This window comes from Cydia fagiglandana, chromosome 4 (genome assembly GCF_963556715.1).
Source record: "Cydia fagiglandana chromosome 4, ilCydFagi1.1, whole genome shotgun sequence".
NCBI lineage: Eukaryota > Metazoa > Arthropoda > Insecta > Lepidoptera > Tortricidae > Cydia > Cydia fagiglandana.
In genome coordinates this window covers 12,706,758-12,731,913 of record NC_085935.1, presented here as the reverse complement: position 1 = coordinate 12,731,913, position 25,156 = coordinate 12,706,758, and the positions used below count along the sequence as shown (strand labels likewise).

Here is a 25,156-nt window from a genome sequence, read left to right as displayed (position 1 = left end):
CTTGAAATATTGGCTGAACCGGGTATAAACCAGAATCGCCATAAACGTGATCCTTACAGCCTTTATTTATTATTAATATAACAATTTAATTAATTCGTTTAGCATAAGATGGTATTATCGGACACTGTATTAAATATTTCCCGCGTCCTATGTGCGATAAGTTATTTATTAGTTTTAAATATACCTTCGGTCTTCTACTTAAATTCAGCTTCTTATTTAAATTGCGTTTACAGGTTTAGACTTTGTAAAAAATTGTGTTACTCAACAAGTTTTAGTATTGTTGGTACTATTTTCTTATTCTAAGTACCAACGTAAATTTTTGTATGGACTAATGTGAGTCGGCGTCTGACAGGAAGGCATCAGTGCAGTTTTGATTAAATCGGATCAAGCGAGCCTACAAGTTTGGCAAGTTGGTCGTCAATTACTCGCAAGTCGGCAAGTCGCGTCGGCTCGGATGCGCGAAGACAACGGCCGAAACTAATGCGAACTAGAGGCGACGACTAGCGACTTGTAATTACAGCTTGCAAAATTAATGCACTGAAACTTTCCTGAAATGAAACCGGCGCAAGAACTTCCTCGGCGTTCGGGCAACTTGTCTCCTCGACAGCTAACTTGGAGTTCGATGCTCCGATCACTTGACACGACTATCTATTGGACTCGAACTATTTACATCTATTTACGTTACAACAATCACGATTGTTACAAGCTTAACTTTACGCTCAAAATAGCCGCCGCCTATTTATTTACACGCCGTAAAACAATTTATTTTGCGAGCCAACAATTTTATTGTCAATGAGGTTTATGCAGATGTAGGTCTGCAGAAAATTAGTGGAAACGTAAACGCGCATATGTCGCTATTTGTGTTACAATAAGATATGGACTGGCCGCTGGCCAAGAATACTCGATCGGTGTCGTGTGTCCTCTTATCTGATTATTAAATAAACAATTGTAATATTTTATAAGCGATAATTAAGTAGGTACCTATATATACTACCTGTAATACTCGGGTCCACTCAATATCGTGTTAACAGAAATGATGGTAATATGGAGGAGTATTATGGGACAGAAATCAGAATAAATACATAAAGCAATAAGGTTGATAATTCACTAACCTTTGTTGAAAAGCCGCGATCGCAAACAGTGCATTTAAAAGGGCGCTCTTTGGTGTGGCTTCGATAATGTATCTCCAGGGCTGAGTTGCAGGCGAAAGTCTTGTAGCAGATGTTACACGTTGTGTTGCCGCGCACTGTACACAGACAATTCCTCTTTACAATACGAGTATTTACACAATGCCACACTGTATTTAAATCGGAACGCACGATTACACTGTAGTTGTAGTGATTCAACATCTTCTAGAGTTAGATAACTGTATAATTACAATCAGCGTGTATTCGAGCGCCCGGCAAGCGATCTTTCGTTAGTTGGCAGGCGGAGGATGAATGAATCGAGGGGAATGGACGTGCGGACGACCGGGGCGGACGAAAACATAGGTTCCCGCTTAGCGCATACCTGCGGGAGGAAAAGCGAGTCCGAGCGGGCTGAAGGGCGATCCTCCGAGAGCACCAAGCGCCGCGAGGGGGGCCGGCGGCGAAGGCAGCGGCGAGTGCAGCGGCAGCCGCGGCGGCGGCGTGGACAGGCAGGACAGCGTCGGCGACGGCGGCGAAGCCCGCGCGCTCCGCCCGCTCTCCGAACCTGTCGCCGATGGGAGGGAAGCCGTTGTGGTGATGGTTTTTACTTCGCATTCGGACGCCGAGGCGCAGACGGAGAGCGGCGAAGTTCGACGATCCTTCGTATCTGAGTCGTCGTCGAACTCCCTATTAGCGGGCTCGCGCTCGTCCCGGCCGCTCTCATCGTCGGTCCCGCGGGAGTCCGCCCGTCGGTCGCCGGGAGTGGACGGAGTAGGGAATAGGGGCTGAGGGACACGGTACGAAGGAAAGTCCATGGTGTCTAATCCATTGCTCATTGGTGCGTATCCGTTAATTTCAACATTGCGGATCTGATCGTATTGATTGCCTGTACGCTCACCAGTGTGTAGGCGTATATGTTGGTGTAAAATAGAAGGATCTGAAAACTTCTTGTGACAAACCGGACATTGATGTAACATTTGAGTGGGAGGTCTAATACGATGAACGCCCATATGCGTCTTTAAGTTGCCTTTAGTGGTAAAAGCGCGACCGCACAATTTGCACCGGAACGGCCGTTCGCCTGTATGTGTTCGATAATGCATTTGTAAAGCGCTTTTGCAAGATAGAACACGATGGCATACTATGCATTCATTAGGATCGGATACTTTGTTATCTATGTTATCTACCAACTGTTGTAATTTTGTTGTTTCTGACGTTTTTGTTATCTCTATCAAGTTTTCCCACGAGTTGTCGTTGCTACCCGGACGTGGTAAAAGCGAATTATAATACAAAGGATCGCGAGCTAGATCCACGTCAACGATGCCATGGACGGAGGAGTGGAATGGAGTTAAACTACCTGAAGAAATACTGCTAGGCGGGGAGTTGGGAAACAAAGGAAAAGTGGGAAATGTACGTAGTCCCGTTGCTATTGAAATTGGCCCAGATATCGATGAATTCTTACTTGATAAGTTTTCCGGTTGATCTGGATCGGGCTTCACATGCGGACTTTCTCTGCCGATTTGGTCTTCATTGCTGTATTTTGAGTCCATGCTGCAGTCATCGTAAGGCGACGTTGAGGGATATCGGTCATGTTCAGCCTCCTGAGTAGCATCGTTCTCTTCTGGTTCTCGCTTGGGTGATACGCGTTCTGATTCTTCGAAACTAGAATCCCGTTGGCTCTCTTCATCCTGGGGCTCAGATTTGAACATTTCGGGTGCAGATCGGGAAGGGCTCGGCGCAGATGGTTTACTGAGATCAGCCGGAGCATCTTGTTCTTCACGCATTGCGAATAGTGGATGAGGCGGTAGAGGTTTGTCTCCCAGTGGACGTGGAGGCAGTAGATCGTGGTGCGGTGGTCTGTACAACGGCAAGCCTGGTGGGAAAGGTGCAGGTGCGCCTGGAGGGAACTGAAGTGGATGGGGCGGCATACCCGGGATGGGTCCTGGCGACAGTTGCGCTAATAACGGAGGGTGATATTTGTCCAAATGTTCTGGTATCGGGTTAGGGTTCATCTTGACATGTGGAAACTTCGCAGTATGTCTTTGGAAATGGACTTTAAGATTCCCTTTAGTTGTGAATCGGGATCCACATACATTACATTTAAAAGGTCGTTCACCTGTATGGGACCGGATGTGGATTTGTAGCGCTGAATCGCTTCCAAAGACTTTCCCGCAGTATCGGCAGCGATGTTTGAAGAAAGGTTCGTTTCGCCCTCCACTTTTTCCGTCGTAGGGCGACATCTTTCCAGATTTACGAAATGCTAATTCGTCTGCAAGGTTATTCGCCAGTAGACCTTGTGATGCGTTATCGAGTACTTCTTGGGCGCGCTTTTGTAGCATTTCAAGCGTATTTGGTTCGTTGAGGGATGGTGGTGGATCATTATTCGTTATGATCGAAGATGCTAAAGAGGATGATATGGAACTGTAGGGTGGGTGGGACATCATAGGTGGCGTAGAGGTTGGGATTTTTGGAATGGAGATTTGCTCTGTCTTAGGAATAAGATGCGCGTGCGTAGACGGTAAACTTTGGCTAGTAGGAGGCATGGGTACAGGAGGTGTTGGCTCCCGTGGCGGACGAGGCGGCGACGGTGATCGAGCGGCAGGCGCAGGCACGATCGGTTCGTCATTTGGCGGCGGGCTTCCGTCATCATCTCTGTGTCGTGTTAGCGACAGTTGGTTTTGCAGTTGTCGTATCAACTGTAGTTGAAAAACTTGTTGATGTTGTAGCGTGAAAAGTGTACTTTGTAGGACGGCAAGTTCGTGTAGCGCCGCTTCATTGTCGGCATTGTTCGCCATCGCTGTGGCGGCAAATTGCGCTACAGCGACTTTCGTGTTTTGGAGCGCTTCGAGCGTCACGTGTCCGGCAGCCGGGAAAGGTAGGCCCACCGGCGGCACGTCGGCCTCAGGCACTTCTGCTTCTCCTTCTTCGAGGCTGTTATTATTTTCTGCATCTTGTCGATGCCTTCGCACTTGTTCTAATCTTTTGTTAGGTTCATCCATTTCTTCGTCCCCTGATACGACCATCTCCTCAGGGTCGGAGTGCATTCGTTCCTCGCCCATCTGTAGCGCCTTCTCATCGCACACTCGTTTGTGGTGCAGGAACTCGTGCAGATTATCGAACTGCTCCTGGCAGCGCGGGCACATGTGCGCCTCTGTTCTATCTCTCGCTTCTTCTGGTATGACATTGTTAATTTCTTCTTCCGAACACGAACCGGAACTTTCACCTAAAACAAAGAAGACTTCATTACCTATCGATTTTTTTTTTAGTTTTGTATTGTGTATATAGGTGTGTATGTGTCGATGTTCCTGTCTATTTTATTCTAATTGTAGTATTTCACCTAAATTCCTACCTATGTTAATGTTATTTATTCCTAATGTTATGTCAGTGTCGTCATGAAATCGCTCAATAAATTACTATTACTCTTTAGGTACCGCGAAAACTAAAATAGGTAATCATTACTTTTTTTGATACTCATCACGTTTAGAGCAAACTACATACATATGTAAAAGTATAATTATATTGAATGTAATAATTTATTTAAAGGATAAGATTACATAGAATACCTAATGAATAAAATATTACATTCTAACATTTTGAATTTGAACCCTTTACGAGCATTCGAAATGATCCGTTTATATGGTTTTAAGTTGTATCGTATTGCAGGAATAAATAATAATTAAACGAGGATTTTTTTTTTGTTTTTGGTTCTAAACGTTTGTTTCAATCTAAAAGTATGTATTACAAAATATCTTCTTAGTAGGTAGGTTAGGTACTTATATTTAAGTATTCGGACAAACATTATAAAATAGGCGGTGCGGTCAGCGTTCCTTTTCTGATCTATATTTGTATCAACAATGTGCTACAATTTTCAAAGGCGTTTAAATTAAATTGACTGACCGACGCTTTAAACCTATCAATATTTATTTCTAAAAACATGAAAGTTTAAAACCGCGTATATTTCAGCTGTCACGGGTTGGTCTATAATTAGGTGTCTACCCAGGTATTCATCTGCATTCAACCCGTCCGAGTGTCCGTCACTGTCGATCCATACCATATCGAGTAGGTTTTTGCTATACCTCTATTCAGTAAGGATTATCAATCCTCTTATTAAGCATTTGTAAAATAAGGAGTTACTTGTCTATAAAAATTAAGTAGGTGCTTGTAGATTTTTTGCATAAAATTTCCGGTCAGTAGCTAGTAAACTTATAAATAATAATCATATACTGCTTATTTTAATATTTGTTTTGGTAGGTTTTATTTAGTTTAAGATAACTTCGTTTCAAAGTCTTGCTTTTATGAGTAGGTACGACCTTTATAATGAATATATTATTATATTACGTGTATGTACAGTCGCCATCAGATATATCTGAGCGGCCGAGGTGTTCACAATGTCTGAACAAGCACTCTAACACCTTGACAATAGCGGCGTGCTCAGATATTTGTGAGCGCCTTGGCCGCTCCGATATAACTGATGGCGACTGTACTATGTACTTACCTACGTAAAAGATTAAGGACCTATAAACATTGTTCGGTAACTACTACGACGACTGCCAGACACAAGTTTTTGTGGTAAATCGGATCAAAATAAGTAAATATTTATGCCAAACACACAAGTTCGTGATTAGCTACGGCTAGCCAAGCAGCGTCCCAAGTTGGCGCTGTTCTCCCCGCAAGCTGTGACAGTGACTGACATTGGTTAAGACTCAAGCGTCAGTGTTGGGGACGCTTTTCGAGTGGTTCCTGCGAATATGTTCTGATTTTTCCTCTGACGCAAAAAGGACTAAATTGTATGTGTAAGAATCGGGTCCATATTGAGTCGCATAATAATTGATTGTCCTAATGTAATGTTACGCATAAAACTCATTTCGCATAATTGTTATTGTGCTGGAAATATTAACATTTCTGAAACACAAACCTAACCTAACCTACCCTATTCTACACAACCTATGCAAAATATTTTCGAAAATACTTTCTGTTTCAGCTGGAGAAAAAATATGCGAAAAGAGATTTAAAATGCGTAACATTACATTATGACAATCAATTATTATGCGATGAGATAGGATCCCGCAAGAATCATAATCAAAGGAAACGTTAGTATTTTAGCAGAAGGTAACCTAACCACTACTCCTTATAAAACAAAATCCCGCGTCGCGTCTGTCTGTGTGTGAATATAGGTATGTATGTTCGCGATAATCCCAAAAACTACGGAATGGATTTTTAGCGGTTTCCACCTGTCAATAGAGTGATTCTAGAGGAAGGTTTACCTAGGTGTATAATTTGTTAAGGTTTTATGTACATGTAATCGTACAAGTTACATTGTATGATTCATACATGTAATCGTATGAATACAGGTAACCTATACGAACCCTGGCGGATCGCTAGTTGTTGATAAAGCTTCCTGTTTTCGTGTTATGTCGTTGTCAAATTTCAACTATAGGTAGGTATAGTTATATAGGTAGAGTCTGTTCGGAAAGAGAAGAGTCGTGGAATGTATTAGGCCCCATACATTCCACGACTCTTATTTTTCTGCACAAACTCTTCTGAATTATTTTTTACTTTAGGAATAAATAATTGGGACTATTCGGATCTAATTTTAAATCAAGTTTTTTTATATATTTTTTGCGTTCGATTTTGCAAAGGCTTTGCATGTTTATATTAATTTGTTGCTTTCAGATAGTGTGGAAATGTGAAAAAAAATAGTCAAACTAATAAGTAGGTATTACTCACTAAACAACTATCAGTTTGATTAGCTGCGAAGTGGTACGATTTCCCGTCTACTAGCTTACAAAGAAGCTTTGAACTGTTAATACTTAATAAAACGTTGTGGTCGATAACCAGCATTGAACGAGTAAGCAGAAAAGCTTTTTTGACAGCGGTCATCACGATGAAACATTTCAGGTTGAAAGTCAAGTGCTATTTTATTTACAAACCTGTAGTGTATTGTAGGTATATAGCTGGAGTTAAAAAAATTATGGGTGGTAGGCACGTTATAAAGCTACTTAAAGGAATGTTGAAATGATCTTATAAGACGCCATTAATTGGAAATTTTAGCGTCTTGTTAGCCTAAAATGACTGCAGAGGCAACTTCTAATAAGTACCTACGGATACTTAGTTAGTTATACTTTAGTGTCTCTGATAGCTAACCGGTTGTTTGTAACATTTACAAAGTATGGTGACCTAAGGTTATTCTCTTAAAACCCAAGCTAATTTTTAGCACTTTTGGATTTTTTACTTTCTTTTATTTATAGGTACAAAAGTTCAAAACTCAAATTTAATTTGTATTTCGTCGCTGTGCCTACAAAAGTCGCTATGTGATTTTTGACGATTTTTAGGTTTTAATGCCATTTTGAACCTTATTTCCATACGCATATGCTCCAAAAACAGCGTTGAGCTTATTTCACTATTTAAGGATTTAACAAATGTAGGTATGTGATGCCCATACAATGAATGCTCTTCCTATAATCGCTAACTGGAATAAATCACATAACTACATTAGCTTACTTCAACAGCAATTACAGACGTGCGCTCGCTATGTCATTCTTGACACATAGCGATATTTTCTACAAGTTTATTGAAAAATGATTAGATGCGCTTGCGCCCGATATGTAGTTCCTCGCACATAGCGATAATTTTTGTACAAGTTGGAGTCGATGCTATGTTCCCAGACCGTGCCTGTTACGACACATGGCGGAATTTTCTTATAACAATCCAGTATCCAGTCTACCGTATGTTATTACGTGTGTGTACAAATAATTGAGTTTTGTGAGTTTTCGTTACAAGTTGTTGGCAGTTTTAAAGGTAACAAGTGAATGAAAAATTACATAAAAAATAGAAACATGTTTTGCCTATTGTATATTTACTTATTTAAGTACTGCGGAATGGAGTATCGAGACAAACCATTCTGGTTTACCGATGCTTTTGGATCAAAAAATTATGTAATTTTGATTTTTCTCTGATAAAAAAAAAAATAAAGTTAGCGCAATGTACTTTATAACATGAACATGTAGTGCATTTATGCATTACTTAAAGAAAAAAAAATCATGTTATATTATAGGACATTCTTACACAGATTGACTAAGTCCAACAGTAAGCTCAAGAAGGCTTGTGTTGTGAGTACTCAGACAACGATATATATAATATATAAATATTTACATACAACCATGACCAAGCCATGACTCAGAAACAAATATTTGTGTCATCACACAAATAAATGCCCTTACTGGGATTCGAACGGGGTCCTAATAAGGTCTCATCGCATAATAATTGATTGTCATAATGTATGCATAAATCTCTTTTCGCATATTTTTTCTCCAACTGAAACAGAAAGTATTTTCGAAAATATTTTGCATTGCAAATGGTTTGTGTTATAATTTTTCAGAAATGTTAATATTTCCAGCACAATAACAATAATGCGAAATGAGTTTTATGCGTAACATTACATTAGGACAATCAATTATTATGCGACCCAATATGGACCCGATTCGAACCCAGCGCCATCGCCTTCACAGGCAGAGTCAATATCTTAAATACAAATGGTTTATTTTCAACTCAGCTAGGCAATATCGTGTCGTGTTTAATATTGTAACACAAACTTAGATAATAAATGAAAAAAAAAGCAGTAAACATCAGACAAATACATTATTAATTATTCATGTCTTTTCAAAGGAAAATAATAAGTACCAGAATATATGTAAAAGAGTCGATTGAATTATTTTTTCGTATGCTGTGTTGGGAGAAAGAAGTTTAAAGAAATATTAGAAGACAACAAAATTTCAATTTACAAGCCACGCAAATACCGCAGTGACCCTTGTGTTGCCTACAAACAAGGAAATATTAATATTGTAGTAATATCTAGTTATAATAAAAAAGTACGTAGACTATTCAATCATAATTGCAAATTTTGCACAAGTACACCGGAACTTACGAGCTTAAAATTGACTATTACAGGAGGTGTACCTGGGGATCCTATCTCGTCGCATAATAATTTATTGTCATAATGTAATGTTACGCATAAAACTCTTTTCGCATATTTTTTTCTCCAGCTGAAACAGAAAGTATTTTCTAAAATATTTTGCATAGGTTGTATTGAAGTAATATTTCCAGCACAATAGCAATTATGCGAAATGAGTTTTATGCGTAACATTACATTAGGACAATAAATTATTATGCAACCCAATATGGACCCGGTGTACCTAAATATATCGCACTAACATAGTTTCAACTACAACAATTGTACCTATTGGATAGTAGGTATATAGGTAATAGGTTTTTCAGGCTGAGGTAAACATTATTTTATTGAAAACATAAATTCTAATAAGAACAGCTTATATTTTAACAATGGTACTAAACGGTGGGGTCGTCATTTCATCGGTGTTTGACATCACTACGATAACCGGCAAGGTCACATCACTAGAGGTGGTCGTCCATCTTAGATTGGTTTTACGCGAGAGCGTCTTGGCATATTATTTTCAGATCTATACTCTCATATTGTGATTCCCTAATAAATCTTGTTAATAAGTGGTGCTCTGGTGTTTTTACTCTTACAGCTTCAGAAGTGGGATAGTGATTCCTCGCCTACTATGATATGATTTGTCGGAAAAGTCATTCCTTGTTTCATTGTTGTGAACGTTATCGTTATATAAAATAATTACTCTGATTGTAATGAGTAAACGCATCAACACCACTCATCAGTTAGGGATTAAAATATACAATGTCTTACCGTCTGGGACCTACAAGGATAAACTTACAAAACTAACCTAACTAAACGAACCTACTAGGCTACTGCCGCCTATCTTTTCCTTGTGTTGTGTTTGTGTTTACTTTCAGATGCCCATTGCAGTTATGTTGCAGTGTATGTGTTTACGTTGCATCATGACTGTCTAAAAAAAAACACATATGGACAGTGTAATACAGCTCCAAGATGATGATGAATGATGATGATGGAGATTACAATATTCACAGCAGAAGGTTACAAGACATAGACTGACAGTATGGTGTAATGTATAATAAAATAAATCCTTGGGATTACAAAGTAAGAATTAAAGTTGACTCAGGTAAGCAGTCGTTGATCCAACACCTAAGAATGCTCCGGGGCCAAAGTGGTAAATATTCACTGCCTCTCTTATATGTTGTGTTATTTTTGTGATTCATGTGCTTTCAGATACATAACATAATGTGATTATATACACCTGACACATTAACACAATGCTATAATCATTTTCTAAGAGTTGTATTCCGGTGTGAGAAGTAAATTCAAGTAAAAGTCATACAAAACAATTTTGGTAATATAAATTTAGCCTTGATTGATACTATGTGTATGGTGATGTTATGCTTTCACAATTAACAATAAGCGCTACTTAATACTTTCCCTTTACAGTCAAATTAAAATAGATTCCAAGTTTTCAAAAACACAAACCGATAAGGAAAGTGAATTGTTGTTTCACATATGTGTGTGTGTGTGTGCTTATTGCAACTGAAATAATGCTTTGTTAGTATGTTTTTGAGTTGTGTAATTTCCAGAAATTTGACAGCAATGATTCTTGAAGTGAATTACCATACCGTTGAAGGCACTAGAGCAGTTATCAGCTCAGACCTCTATAATGAACCCGGACATGGATAATATTTCAAAGTTAGTTGGTTATGGATGCCAGGTATATTATGTTCAAGTAATTCATTATATGCAGAAAATGTTGATAAGTGACTAATCTCTGATGCCATGGAAAATGAGGTATTTATTTGAAAAAAAAATGATTGTTCATGTTTTACATGCATACTAATGGTTAGTATGTGTTACATGGACTGTGGGTTGGTAAAATGCGCTTTGTGAATAAGCAAAAGGAATGATTGGCATCTATTTTATAGCTGGTTAGTATTGTCTGTGACAAGTTTATTCGCTCCATGTTTCCGGAGCCTCCTCGGGCTGAATATTTAAAAAGATGTTCCATATCTCATATAACCTCATACATCCTTACAATTCATATTAAGTTGGAGACAAACTGATATATATTATAAGGTAGTATCTCAGTAGAAGTGTCAAAAAAATTAACAAGGATAATTTCTGTCTGTACATAATAAATATAGATTATGAATTTATGAATAAAAGGTCTATCCAACCATTGCATACAACATATAGTGTGTTGACATGTTGTGATTGTTGTTTTGTTCATGGGGATGTTGGTTTAAGTTGAAATTGCAAATATTTTTCACAAAATGTCATGTTATAAAATTAACCAAAGACATATATTTAAACAGACTTACCAAACTAATGAAAATTTTATTGGCATGATATTGTCAAGTGTTTGAGTTATTGACAATGAAATCATTTGTGTTCTAACAGTATTTTTCAGATGCATTTCCTTATAACAAAACTTGATTGCTGGTGAAGTTTTGACCATAAGGTGTAATCATATACTTGCACTGATGAATTATGATTACAGGAGATTCCAATGTTTAAATCTTGTCAAAAAAAAATGGACATATTGTATTAGATATTAATTGCGCTGATTGGTAAAGCAGGTTGCTGCTAATGGTAAGCAAGGTGAATTCTTTTAGGAGTCAATATAGACTTTGACGGTCTACATGATGTACATGTCTTTTACATACAATTGCTACTGGACTCTAAACGTACCGGTCAGTTAAATGTTAAATGGATGAATATTAAACGAAGGTAAATAGCTTGGTTAAAGCTTTCTAAGTAACTATTTTAACCCGTTCACTGCTGCTGAACATTGACCGAAGGATATCATGTCATCATGAGTTACTGTTTGAAGTTATTAATGGTTTTCGTCTGAACTTGTAGTGTGTTATGGTACTGTTTGCATTATAAAACAGTACACTTATTGCTTCTGGGTTTCATAAATCAGAAGTAAAAAAAAAAAAAAATAAACAATAATAATTATAATGTTTCTTGTTTTGCAAACTGCATAAACTGTGGTTTATTATGTTATGAACTCATTTACCTTTAAATGTGTGCTTGCATGGCATTTAACAAAATTATTTAGTTTTGTGCAGGTATAAGATGATGTGATGAGTTACCTACACATAAAATGCACATATACAGCTGAAGAAAATCAACCATGTGTCTTGGGATTGAAAGCTTTATGGTTTAAGCATATGTGCCATTGATTCAGCTGATTGATCATTATCAATATACACTTTCATGATGGTTGAAAATACAAATTTGTGAAACCTCGGTAAGGCGAACCTGGGTAACAGAGGAACCTCGATAACATGAACTTCTGTTCAGGCTCTACTGTAGTTCAACCGTGGTATAGTAAGAGTGTTGCCTTTATTTAGGGGCACGGAAGAGGCACGCCAAGTTGCACATGATCATTTACATTGGTTGCATAGTAGCAACTGCTTATTATCTTATATTTTCCATATTAACGCCAAATGCTGCTATTTCAGGTACCGTTTTCAGATTAAGAACTGACGACAAGTATATTCTCAGATTAAGAACTGAGATATAATTTTATTAGACACTCGGATTGAGAACTGAGTTATTATTTTATTTATATTACTTACTCTCGGATTAGGAACCGAGTTGTGACTTTGTTTTATTTCAGATTTAGAACTGGGTTACTGTTGTCATATTAATGTATTTTGTTAGCGGGTTTGCCGACTAATGAAGGCAAATGCTGTTATTTGAGGTACCGTTTACAGATTAAGAACTGACTATATTTTCAGACTAAGACTGAGTTATACTTTTATTAAAAACTCGGATTGAGAACAGAGTTTTGATTTTATTTATATTACTTACTCTCGGATTAGGAACCGAGTTGTGATTTTGTTTTATTCCAGATTTAGAACTGGGTTACTGTTATCATACTAATGTGTTTTGTTAACGGGTTTGCCGACTAAACCTAGAAAATAAACACATTGTGCTTGATTAAATATTGTAGTAACCATGGTAATGCTTGCGGTATGTTATTTATGCCACCCCACTGTCAGCCATTTTACTCTAAAGGCTGGTTCATAATTCTACCGGTTGCTTCAATGTCTGCTATAGAGCTTTAATTATTGTGTGCTCTTTAAGAAGTGCTATTACTTTTGTCTTGGCAAGGGATGCTATCCTCAAGAGGCTAGTTCCTGGCGCCGGTAATCGCAACAAAGGCTTAAAGGAGCGGTCTGTTGCTTGTCACTATCCTTAAGAGGCTAGTTTGTTCCTGGTATCTGCAGTGCAGGCCTAAAGGGGCGGACCGCTGTATGTGATATAATACTATCCTTAAGAGGCTAGTTTGTCCCTGGTATCTGCAGTGCAGGCCTCAAGGGGCGGACCGCTGTATGTGATATAATACTATCCTTAAGAGGCTAGTTTGTTCCTGGTATCTGCAGTGCAGGCCTAAAGGGGCGGACCGCTGTATGTGATATAATACTATCCTTAAGAGGCTAGTTTGTTCCGGGTATCTGCAGTGCAGGTCTTAAGGGGCGGACCACTGTATGTGATATAATACTATCCTTAAGAGGCTAGTTTTTTCCTGGTATCTGCAGTGCAGGCCCTAAGGGGCGGACCACTGTATGTGATATAATACTACCCTTAAGGGGTTAGTTTGTTCCTGGTATCTGCAGTGCAGGCCTAAAGGGGCGGACCACTGTATGTGATATAATACTATCCTTAAGAGGCTAGTTTGTTCCTGGTATCTGCAGTGCAGGCCTTAAGGGGCGGACCGCTGTATGTGATATAATACTATCCTTAAGAGGCGGTCCATTGTATATGATATGAGATTATCCTTAAGAGGACCATTATTTCTACTACCGATAACTGTTTTATCTATATCGTACTATTTGTTGTTGACCTTGAGAGGTTGGCTTGAGACTTTGTTTACAAAAGGATATTTAAATGACCTTAAGACTGATGATCTCAAGGTTACCTTGAAAGGGTTGCTTGCACTAATACCTTCTAGAGATCGCTGGCGCAGTTCCGGATCCAGTAGACGTTGAGGTAGTGCCAGTTCAAGATGCCCAGTAGAACGAGTGCGTGCAATGGGCTCCGTGACAGCCTTATCGTGAAGGGCTGACTTCTACGGTCGTTGCCTCTACAATGGCAGTGATATTCTAGCCTGCATGTGGTATTTTAACACGGTAATGTTTTCTTTTTGTCCAATAATCAAATCTGTGGTTATATGCCATTAGTCACGATGCTAGAAAGCGGTGACATGAAGTACCTACTTGATTACGTCGCCATTAAGGGTGATTATGTAATTTATTAACAATGTTGCTAAAGAGCGCTCATGAGTTCTGTCCAATTATAACTGCATCTTTCTCATGTATTTACAGAAGTAGACCTTTTGACTGTGATGGTTATTACGGTATAATTTTAGGGCTATCAAGCCGGACCTGTGATCAAAGGGTCTAACTGTGCCATTTGCGCATTAATATATCATCGAAACCTTATCATGATTATTTGAACAACATTGTGGTATGCTAATGTCACAGCCTGTCGATGGCGCTAGGGTGAATTATAACGCCTTGTTATATTAAGGAACTGAGGCTTTTCACATGTATGTTACAAAGTTTTGTGAATAAGAGTTTGTACTGTTTACATGTGCTGTATTGGAGGGCAACTATGCACATGCATGAGACTTGTCCCACGTTAGCCTCCCACCAGTTGAGGGGCCAACCAGTAATGAACTGGTGGAGGCTACCGCCACCTGGTGAAGGCCCAGCTTGCTACGACTGCGTTGGCTGCGGCAGTCTTCAGTGGCGGCCTTGATAACAGTGACCTGACGGGACGTAGGTCGGGTCAGAAGATGGCCGAGCTAAACGGTGGGGTCGTCATTTCATCGGTGTTTGACATCACTACGATAACCGGCAAGGTCACATCACTAGAGGTGGTCGTCCATCTTAGATTGGTTTTACGCGAGAGCGTCTTGGCATATTATTTTCAGATCTATACTCTCATATTGTGATTCCCTAATAAATCTTGTTAATAAGTGGTGCTCTGGTGTTTTTACTCTTACAGTACCAATATATCCGTACTAGGGTTTCTGCTCGAGAATTCCCGAGGCGAGAAATCTCGAGAAATTTGTCCTAAGTCGAGACGGGAAAAAAATATTCAATGCCTCGAGAACTCGAGAAATAAATCTCTTGTGATAAGTAAAAAGAAAAGACGCGTTATAACACATGGTGTGTCTATAATGTATTTCTTTAGGTAGTTAAATAAATATGAACAATATTATTTTTTTATATTTTCAGGTAGGAACTAACTTAAAACACTTATTACCAACCAAATAAAAAACTACCTTGATCCGTCCCCTATCGTTCTAGCTTTAACCTATTTTCATGTTTTGAAACTTTTGAACTATCATGATTAGTGACATTCAAATAGTGTATTTTTATTGAAAAACGCTTTAAAAAATTCGTAACGACTTATAGGACCATGTAATAAGTGAAATAACAAATATGTATTACAAAACTAGATTACTATTGATAAATCAAATCATCCCGATATATTCCAATTTGTAAATATTACAATTTTAGCAGCTTTATTGTTACGTTGAGTAAGTACGAGTAATTAATATTACGTAGTAAAACTTCTGTAGGTTTTGTCACATCGAGTTAAATTTAATATTGCTGCCTAATAAAATACCATATTGTGGTTTGTTTACATTTTGTTGAATACCTAAAGAAATACACTATAGCATAACACATCGCCGGTGCGCACGCCTGCACCTATAGTTTTTTTTGTTGTATTTTTGACTATTAAGTGCAATTTATGGTGACTAAAAATGTACCATATGTTTGATTATTGATCTCACCTACGATTCCTACGAGTCGGATTTGTAAAAAAGCAAAAGAAAATTAAATAATATGGTGTTTTTTGGAGCTTTCTAAATTTCTCGAGATACTCGAGAAACTCGAGAAATCTTGGTCGAGAATTCCCGTGCCTCGAGAAATTAAAAAGGTCGAGAAACCAGAAACCCTAATCCGTACACGCCGGGAAGAAGATAACTGGCGGGATAAAAATTGAAGAAATTAGTACCTTATTTGTAATTTTATTTTATGTTCAAATTTCTTCATTAGAATATCTCGAGTTATCAACTTCTTCTCGCCGTGTACGGATATATTGGTATTGACACTGCTTGTATAGTCTGTAATAGACTCGAAGGCCAATGATGTATCGTATGTACCTATAGGAAATTAATCTTTTTGACGGAGTTAATATTTGATCAGATTATAAATTTGGGACTTATCGGGTTGTGTTAAATTTAAGCATTAAATTATGTTCATTAACAATGGATTGCTTAATTAAATACTTAATTTCATTTTTATAAAAAAAATATATTTATTAACCATTAATACAAAATACATGATTCACCTCGGGCTAATTTGTAAGTAGGTAAAGTTTAGTTAAAAGTTAGTAAAAGTATTTTCTAAATTAATAAAAATGCTTCCGTAAGATTTAAACTGGATCATAAATATAGGTATTTAAAGTGACGAACGTCAGATATATACTTGAACCGTAAGAACTTACGTACTTAAGTAGGTATATTTTGGACGTAGATAGAACGCACAAAAAAAATACGATCGAATTGATAACTTCCTGTTTCTTATCAATTCGAAGTAACTATCGATTGCTGGTGTACTTACTAATATTCAATTCAATAATATTTTGTATACTTTAAAAATCCGTTTAATTTTATTGCATAAGTAGGTAGATCAGATCTACATACATGCCTACATAAACTTCAGCAACTTTCATAATTTAGTAGGTTAGGTAATTAATTATGTATCTATTCTAAAATGAATATGACGTTAATTACTATATTAAATAAAAATCTTTCAATCCTCCATATGTCAACATATTTTTTATTTCGTGTCATGGTTTGGCTACTCATTACTAGGTGTCGCTAGCAACTCGTTAACCAGATAGCTTCCGCCCGGAATCTGAGATTTAAAATGATGTTGAAACTATTATTTAACTTTAGCTGAATATTATTAATTTCGTTCGATTTTAAGTGCTTATTAGTTACAAGGTTAAATAATACTTATTTATTCATTTATCTAATAAAAATAAAAATAGAATCTTGATGACTTGCCTATAAGTTTACCTTAAAAAACTAGGTGTTAAATATAAAATAACAGCAATTAAGAAACATTAAATATACCGGGTGTGGCTTATAATATGAGCAAAAAATTAAACTGTAGGCTGTACTCCTCATACTGACCAACATTTGTTCAGCGACTTTTGAAAGTAACTTGTGGTTTGATTTTTAATGCACTTTAAAGTTTATTCTATTTAAGACGCAATGTATTGCGAATTTTGATATGTTTAAGGCGTGACAAGCAACGTCAATCACAATGAATTGGCGTGCCGATGGCGTCCATTGAAGATAATATTTATTTTGTATGAAAAACAGCGAGTTTAAATACTTCATAATTCTTTGATATAGTAGTTGTTGAACAAAAGTGTCACCGTTTGAGGAGTACAATCCATGTATTAATTATTTGCTCGTGTTACAGGCCACACCCGGTATAAAATTAATTTATTTGTTTTCACTTATACATTTATCTATTATTGTATTTTTTATGCCTGTAAGTAAGTTTACCTAATCTTTTACTTAAATAAACAATATTCGAGCCTAACATACACAAGTAATTAAAAGTAATACATATTAAGAGTTATGAACTATTGAAGTGAGTAGTCATTAAGTTACCTACAAAGTATAAATAAATATTGTGAAACATATAATTAAAATATTTGGAGGGCATTTTTATAGCGTTTTTTGTTTAATTTATTTATAATTATTTTCCTTTTTAGGGTTCCGTAGCTTAAGTGTAAAAACGGAACCCTATTACTAAGACTCCGCTGTCCATCTGTCCGTCCGTCTGTCTGTGACCAGGCTGTAAATCATGAACCGTGATAGCTAGACAGTTGAAATTTTCACAGATGATGTATTTTTGTTGCCGCTATAACAACAAATACTAAAAATAAATATTTAAGTGGGGCTCCCATACAACAAACGTGATTTTTTGCCATTTTTCGCGTAGTTGTACGGAACCCTTCCGACCGACTCGCGCTTGACCTTTTTAGGGTTCCGTACCTTAAAAGGAAAAAACGGCACTCTTATAGGATCAGTCATGCGTCTGTCTGCCTGTCCTACTGGGCCTAAAATTGAAAAATTGAAAAAAAAAATACACAATAGTACTTTACCTGTAGATGACAAGAAAACCTATTAGAAATGTGCAGTCAAGAAGGGAGTCGGACTTATGTACGGAACCCTTGGAACGCGAGTCCGACTCGCACTTGACCGGTTTTATTATACTTGGGATGAGGCTTGTTGCCGTATGATAACTTTTGGGTTTCAAAAAGCCTGTGCTGTGGATATTAGTATCGTGTTTTTAGGGTTTCGTACCCAAAGGATAAAAACGGGACCCTATTAATAATACTCCACTGTCCGTCTGTCCGACGTCTGTCTGTCGCCAGGCTGTATCTCATGAACCGTGAGACCGTTGAAATTTTCACAGATGATGTATTTATTTCTGTTGCCGTTATAACAACAAATACTAAAAAATACGAAACCCTCGGTGGGCGAGTCCGACTCACACTTTTCCGGTTTTTTTTAATTAGTACCTACTTTTGTTTTGGATTGGCAATAAAACGAATTATTGAGATTAGCGATACCGCAGTAAAACCTAACTTTAAAATATTACCTACCTATTGAAGTGCAACTTTGTCTTTAGTGAATTACCTAAATGTGGAAATTAAATTTGAAAGAGCCAATGCAAGAATTAACGTACATTTGATTTTTTTGGGATTATTATGTTGAACAAAAGCACAATAAGAATTAAGACGAAGACTAGGTCTATGAAATTAATTGTAAGGATAACAAACAGATGCCGTAAAGTGCAGATTGCAGGGATACTCTTGACAGTCTTGACTCGTGATACCATTTCATTGTCTAAATATGTATTTATTAATATAATAACGTCTAGTCTTATGACAGTGTCAAGACAAGATAGGTGCGTCGACGAGCGAAGTCGACTTTTTTCATTGAAGCAAAGACATATGTACCTAACTTCGAATAAGATGAATAAAGTCTAAGGAAAAAACGTGCCTCGGAAATCAAGAAAAAGTCATTGTCGGATAGATGCCGCACACACCTTTAGCATATGCTCGGCTAGATGGCGTGACGACACCGTTTCATATTCAACAATTTTAACACATAGATATCAGTGAATGAACATGGATCAAAATGATATAAAAATTATAAAATCATTTATCCATATATATATACATTTTTTGGATAATTGTACGTTTTCATTGTCAGTTTTAGTCGTGTGTCGATAGATGGCAGTAAATTTACGGTGACTACAAAATTTACAATGACAGGACCCCTCTATACTATTCTTTTTGATTGTAGGTACGATGTTAACTTGCAAAAATTAAATTTTTGTGTAGCTTTTGTAATTATTAGACTTACAAAGTTATTCTGCTACCTAAAATGTACCGTTTTAAAAAGTGTCTATTTATGTTGTTGTCCAAATATAATTATTACAGTTGCTAACTGTTAGGTTGGAAAATCATACGAATTATTGTGTTAAGTTGCCACTTACTCGTAATGACAACGTATGCGAGATATTGGGTTTGAAATAACAATCGGCCAAATAATTTTCGGCAATGACCAACCATCATCTCCTTACGTAAAATTTATTGTATAATATAGGTACCTTTGTATAGGATGATCATAACTATCATAAGTACAAGTCTGTATATGTATGTAGATATTTGTTTTTGTTTATTTATGGTATTTATTTGTGTATCTGGTTTTCTATTATGTATATTATTATATTTGTAATCAAATTTTCTTTTATGTTACCTACTACTTTGTACCTACAGTGGTCTGCCTAACACTTCATTGCCTTTTAATAGGCAGATATTTAGTCTTTGAAGAAATGTTGGATATGTGTACGTTACATCTTCTTCTTCGTTACACTCTTGACAGAGTGGTCGTGGCTATTATGTAGCTTTTGAGCGACTTGTTTAACGACACGTCGCCATTCCTAAAGGTACATACCTACATATAATTATGCCACTCGCTGTTTAATTTTTCATTGAATTGTTTGACTAAAATACATATGTACTAAAAATCGTCGGTTTTGGTATGTACTAATACCTAGAGGTATTGGCTTTACTTATTCGTTTTACATAGGTATATCGCATATCGCATAATTATATACTACTACTAAATACAGTGACAATAAAAATGACACTTGAAAACGCCTTTTCAAGTGTCATTATCATTGTACTGTATTTAGTAATCGTTAATTACACTCCATTTCCAAAGAGCGGATTGATTGAAAGTTTCTTTAGCTTATGTAGATTTGATGACAATGCAATATTTACCAAGTTTCTGCCTACAAGTATTAACAAAACTAAATAGAATGCATTAAAAGTCCTTGTTCTTCACTGTGATACTCAAGTTTGTTAGGAGACGAATCTTGTTTTATCTATTAAGGGATCTTAGGTAAAGGGATGTTTTATAAATAGGTATTTAGAACTTCCCTTGGGTTGAAATTTAAGGCTAGTGCAGTATATGTTCAACGCATGACATGTATGAATTTTTAAGAACCTATCCTATTTATTTATTCATATCTACTTGTAGGTACCTAGTACCTACCTACAGCATATTTATTGGCAATTTGACAACAATACGCTTAAAATTTTCCGGCTTGTCATTGTCAACCATAATTTGGGATAAACAGAAACGGTAATGAGATTAATGTGTCAATGTATTTATTATCCATATCGTTTTCAGGATTTAAAAAATAATTGATTAAATTTAAATTCACTATTTTCCATTATTTATAGAGATAAAATACCCAACAGGCATGTTAGCCTATTTTTTTTTATAGAAATGCTATTTTTTTATACACTCTAAATTAAAAACAATGTATAGTGATTATGTATATTTGTAACACATGACTTCTTGGCAGTATAATTTAACTATATTATACATATAGGTATTATACATATAGCTAGTTTTATTGTATTATTCATAATAGAACCGAAGTTAGATATAATAATAATAAGATACCTAACTGACTAGAAAAGTTGTGGATTGATTGGTATCAACCCACTACCAAAGTGTTACCGCAATATTGTTATTATTAGTTCTCCGAAATTTGCGGTTACAAAAAAACATAAAAAAGAATTGCATGTCCGGTGCATAAGCCGCCGCGTTTGAAGCCGTTCAATTTTTTTGACGTTTATGATGTTTACACTGAAAGCGAGCGATAAAGTGAGCACCGACACAAAACACAGTAATCCGAGCCTTGCTGCGGCGAGGATTAACCATCTCATTTGAGGCAAGATGCCGGTGCGTTTAATAGTTTGTAAGATGAAGGATTAGTGGTGTCGCTGTGTGCCCGGTGACAGCGCTTTTGCGCCGCGTCCGAAAGGCCGGCGGCCGCTGTATTACGCACAAAAAAAATGGCCACTGTCCTGCAACCGCCGCCTAAACCGACCATTATACTAAGTTTACAAAACAACTTGCATTGTTGTTTGTTCCAGTTATATTGTTCAAATCATAACAGGTTCAAATCCCTTGGGATGATGATTGGCTACCTGATGATATGATATCTTAGAATAACGCAATTGATCCTAATTATTATTTTTTTGTTTTGTAATATAAAATTTAACAATGTTTCTCTACGAAGATGCTTGTAAGAAAATAGTAGTGTCTGAGTGTAGTAATAATAATTGCGATATTAAACATGTACGTCTATAAAACTATTTTGATTTGTGGCCATGATAACGACTATATAATACACGCACCTAACGACTTTCAACCCACGTACAATAAATTTATTTATTATTTTGTTTTATCGCTGCAATCACCATTAAAATATTTTAAGTTTATAATTTAAGTTGAGAGCTAATTAATCTACTTAGAGAAGGTCTATAAATTATATCAAAAGTAATTATTCATCATCGAGTTGTACGAGTAAATGGAAGCATTATGCATATCAACGTTTCATTTTAAGCGCTGGGACCGGAACGTTAATAACAAGTTTTTCGAATTTATTAGTGGACCAAACAAACAGTGAATATATTTCATAAGAATGTGAATACGTTATTTCAATAGTTGGCAGATAAAAAGCCGCTTAGTATTTTATAGAGCACTCGTAAAACTGGCAAGATAAGTCGACTGTAACGGTGTTATAATAAAAATTTGACTGCTGTCATATGTAGAGCCTAATCACTGTCTATATAGGTACTCAAGTTTGTGAAGTGTCAACTACCATATATTTTACAAAGCAGCCTTGCTTTACATACCTAAGCAGGTACTAATTGTCATTTTTAAAAAAACTACCTATTGCCATAAATATTTATATAGGAATAAGCACACCTGAATAATTTGAAGTTCACTTCTTTTTTCTAAATATTAGCACCTACTTAATCATTAATGCTTAGCAGTAATTTAAAATAACGTTAATTAATTTTGATCACTAATATTAAAATATATATTTTATAATTTCATAAATAGATTTCTTAAAAATCAAAAATAGTATTCTTAAAGTTTTGCACATTATACTCCTATAGATACCCAACCAAGAAATCTTATCATTGTATTATCCCAGTTGTATAATTAATATGTATTATTAAAACAGGTAATTCTACAGGTGAAAAACCTGTGAAAATTCAATATACTTAGGTACGTATGAATTGAGTTTCAAAATAAAGCAATAATAATAAAGTCATTTTCATGTTGTGACATTTGTACCCTGAACTTACTATTTTTAATTTGATCGTCAAACTTTTAAAGTTGGAGTCAATTTATTATTGTTCTTACTTCACATTTTATACCTGTATTTATATTTTTTTATATTTAACTACCTTCAAAAATAAATTCGATTGAACTTGTCAAACTTTGAAAGCATTAATGGTAAACGTAAGTCTAATTTGCTATAAATGAAAGCATTAACTTTTTGAAACTGCATTCACCGCTAAAAACTTTTCTTGTCACTTCACTAAGCCTGTGTTGTTCCGCACCTACCTGCGGCCGCGTGTTTCCCTCGTGTAAGCGCATTTGTTTGTCAAGTGTGGAAATTCACTGCACTCTACTCACCACGTTGAGGGCGAATTTTAGTGCTCACTTTCTGGTGGATGCCGAATTTTATCGTCGCTAACTGAATCATTGTCGCGCGCGGTCGGCTTTACGAAAACGTATTCACGGTAATCTTTCTCGTCAAAATATATTCACTGTTCCGAAATGTATGATGGTTGTGTAGTGATGTGCGTGGTGGGTGAGCTAGGTACCGATGGAGACGCGACGGACGCAGGCTGGCTTCACGCGCGGCATGGTGTCGGCGGCTAGAGCCGGCGCATGGCCCCGCAGCAGGGCTGGAGGTCGGCACTCGCGCGTCGCGCAGTGTACGGGAGCTACGGCGGACACGGGGTGCGGCCGAGCGCACCACTCGCCATCTGAAGCGCGACTGAGCGAGGCGGCGGGCGACGGGCGGCGGGCGGCGAGCGCGCGCGCGCACCAGGTATACGGTTATGACAGGAGGCGGGGCCGCGCCCGGCTCATAAATCAAACTTCGCCCATTCGCACGCGCCGCACGGGCCCCCCTCCTCCATATTCCATATTCGGGGCGGGGCATATTTTCATAATCATAACGCCTCATATTCATAAGCGATATGTGGCGAGTGGGGCCGCGAGGCGGTGCGCGCGGTGGGCGGCGCGAGCCCGCTAGATGGCGACGCTCGCGCCCCACGAAGCCTCCCACATACACTAATTAAAGCTACACGTCATCTAATTTATTGTTTTGAAGACCGTCAATCATAACAAAAAAAGTATTTTGAATAAATCGTTTGATCTTGACTTCTTTGGCATCGACGCGCTGGAATGTTTTAGCGGTTAACTAAGTTTCGAAAAGTTTGCAGACAACTTTTTTAAACTTTTATTTAAGTTGTGACAACTCTAACAACAATAGGTTACCTACCAACAACCTACCTGTTTATAACACATTCACACACATTATTGACTTATTGTTAGAAAAGTCGAACTGCATCACATTTGGAAGTTGTCCTTCATACCGTATGTCGACAACGGTGACCCCTACAATTTTCTCTAGCAACCAGCTCAAGTCAATTAAAAAAATTACAAGTTCCTAAAGAGTCAAGTGTCTATTGAGGCCGTTCGTCTCTGTTTAAATTTCTAATATTTTTAAAAATTGTGAGTAGAGAGGTACTAATGATATCTATTAAATTTATATCTACACTACACACTTAGGTACATACCTAAAAGTATGGGTAGTTGCCAAATTATATATTTATTAAATATATGGATCAATATATTCGTATATATGTTAATTTTATCTATTTAATCTATCCAATAGGTATATAAGTGGCTTTTGGGGACCACTTAAATACTTACCATAGTTAGGTACCTTACCTATTTACATTTTTATTAATGTATCAACACTTAGGTACTTATCTACATTGTCATTGACGTTCCAAACGGTACCGATCCGATTTTGATTAAAATATCCGAAGCATAACTTGTACTGTGACTAACTCACCACTGACATGCGTAACTAGATCCAATTTAATTAGAAAAAAAAACTCAGGGCAGTTATTAAAAAGCGGAGCCCGGGAGCTGTTAGATTAAATATATAACTTAAAAAACTCGTGTCATTCGATTATAGGATTTATCGAGTTGAGTTAAGTGTCACGGGTCACCCTTGCTAAGGTGTGATTCCGGAGCGGATAGGCCTCCCGGAGCGCGGGCAGCCAATTTGCTATCTGCCAGTCATCCTAGCCAACACACGAGGTGATGAAATGACTTAGATAATTTGATTAGCCGATCCCAGCCTGAGTTTAGAATTTAAACGATGACTTTACTGAATTTCGTTGCAACTGTTGAGACCTTTTTTGGTGTAAGTAGATAGGTTGTATGTACGTAGGTACCCATATACTTTTAGTAAACAAAGATATATTATATTAGACCCTAAGAGGTACCTAGACTACCTAGAGGAATACTTAGCACAATATCTATATCTATTCATAAAATATGATTCACTTCTAA

At 37.0% G+C, this 25,156-nt stretch overlaps 1 protein-coding gene across 3 annotated transcripts in view; it reads right to left on the bottom strand.

The window, feature by feature from the left end:
* The window catches only part of LOC134663755 (homeotic protein spalt-major), a 31,261-nt gene extending 7,646 nt beyond the window's left edge, over positions 1-23,615 (bottom strand). Inside the window, exons 1-4 of one of the 3 annotated variants that reach the window (XM_063520235.1) lie at positions 23,386-23,615; positions 2,587-4,347; positions 1,510-1,692; positions 1,113-1,246 (exon numbers count right to left, since the gene is read on the bottom strand). In XM_063520235.1, coding sequence (XP_063376305.1) covers positions 1,113-1,246; positions 1,510-1,692; positions 2,587-4,347; positions 23,386-23,428 — 2,121 coding nt within the window. In that variant the 5' untranslated portion in view covers positions 23,429-23,615. Of the gene's footprint in view, positions 1-1,112; positions 1,247-1,509; positions 1,693-2,586; positions 4,348-23,194 lie in introns of all 3 variants that reach the window. The other 2 variants (XM_063520233.1, XM_063520234.1) reach the window with 2 other exon arrangements.
* Between the last annotated feature and the right edge of the window lie 1,541 nt (positions 23,616-25,156).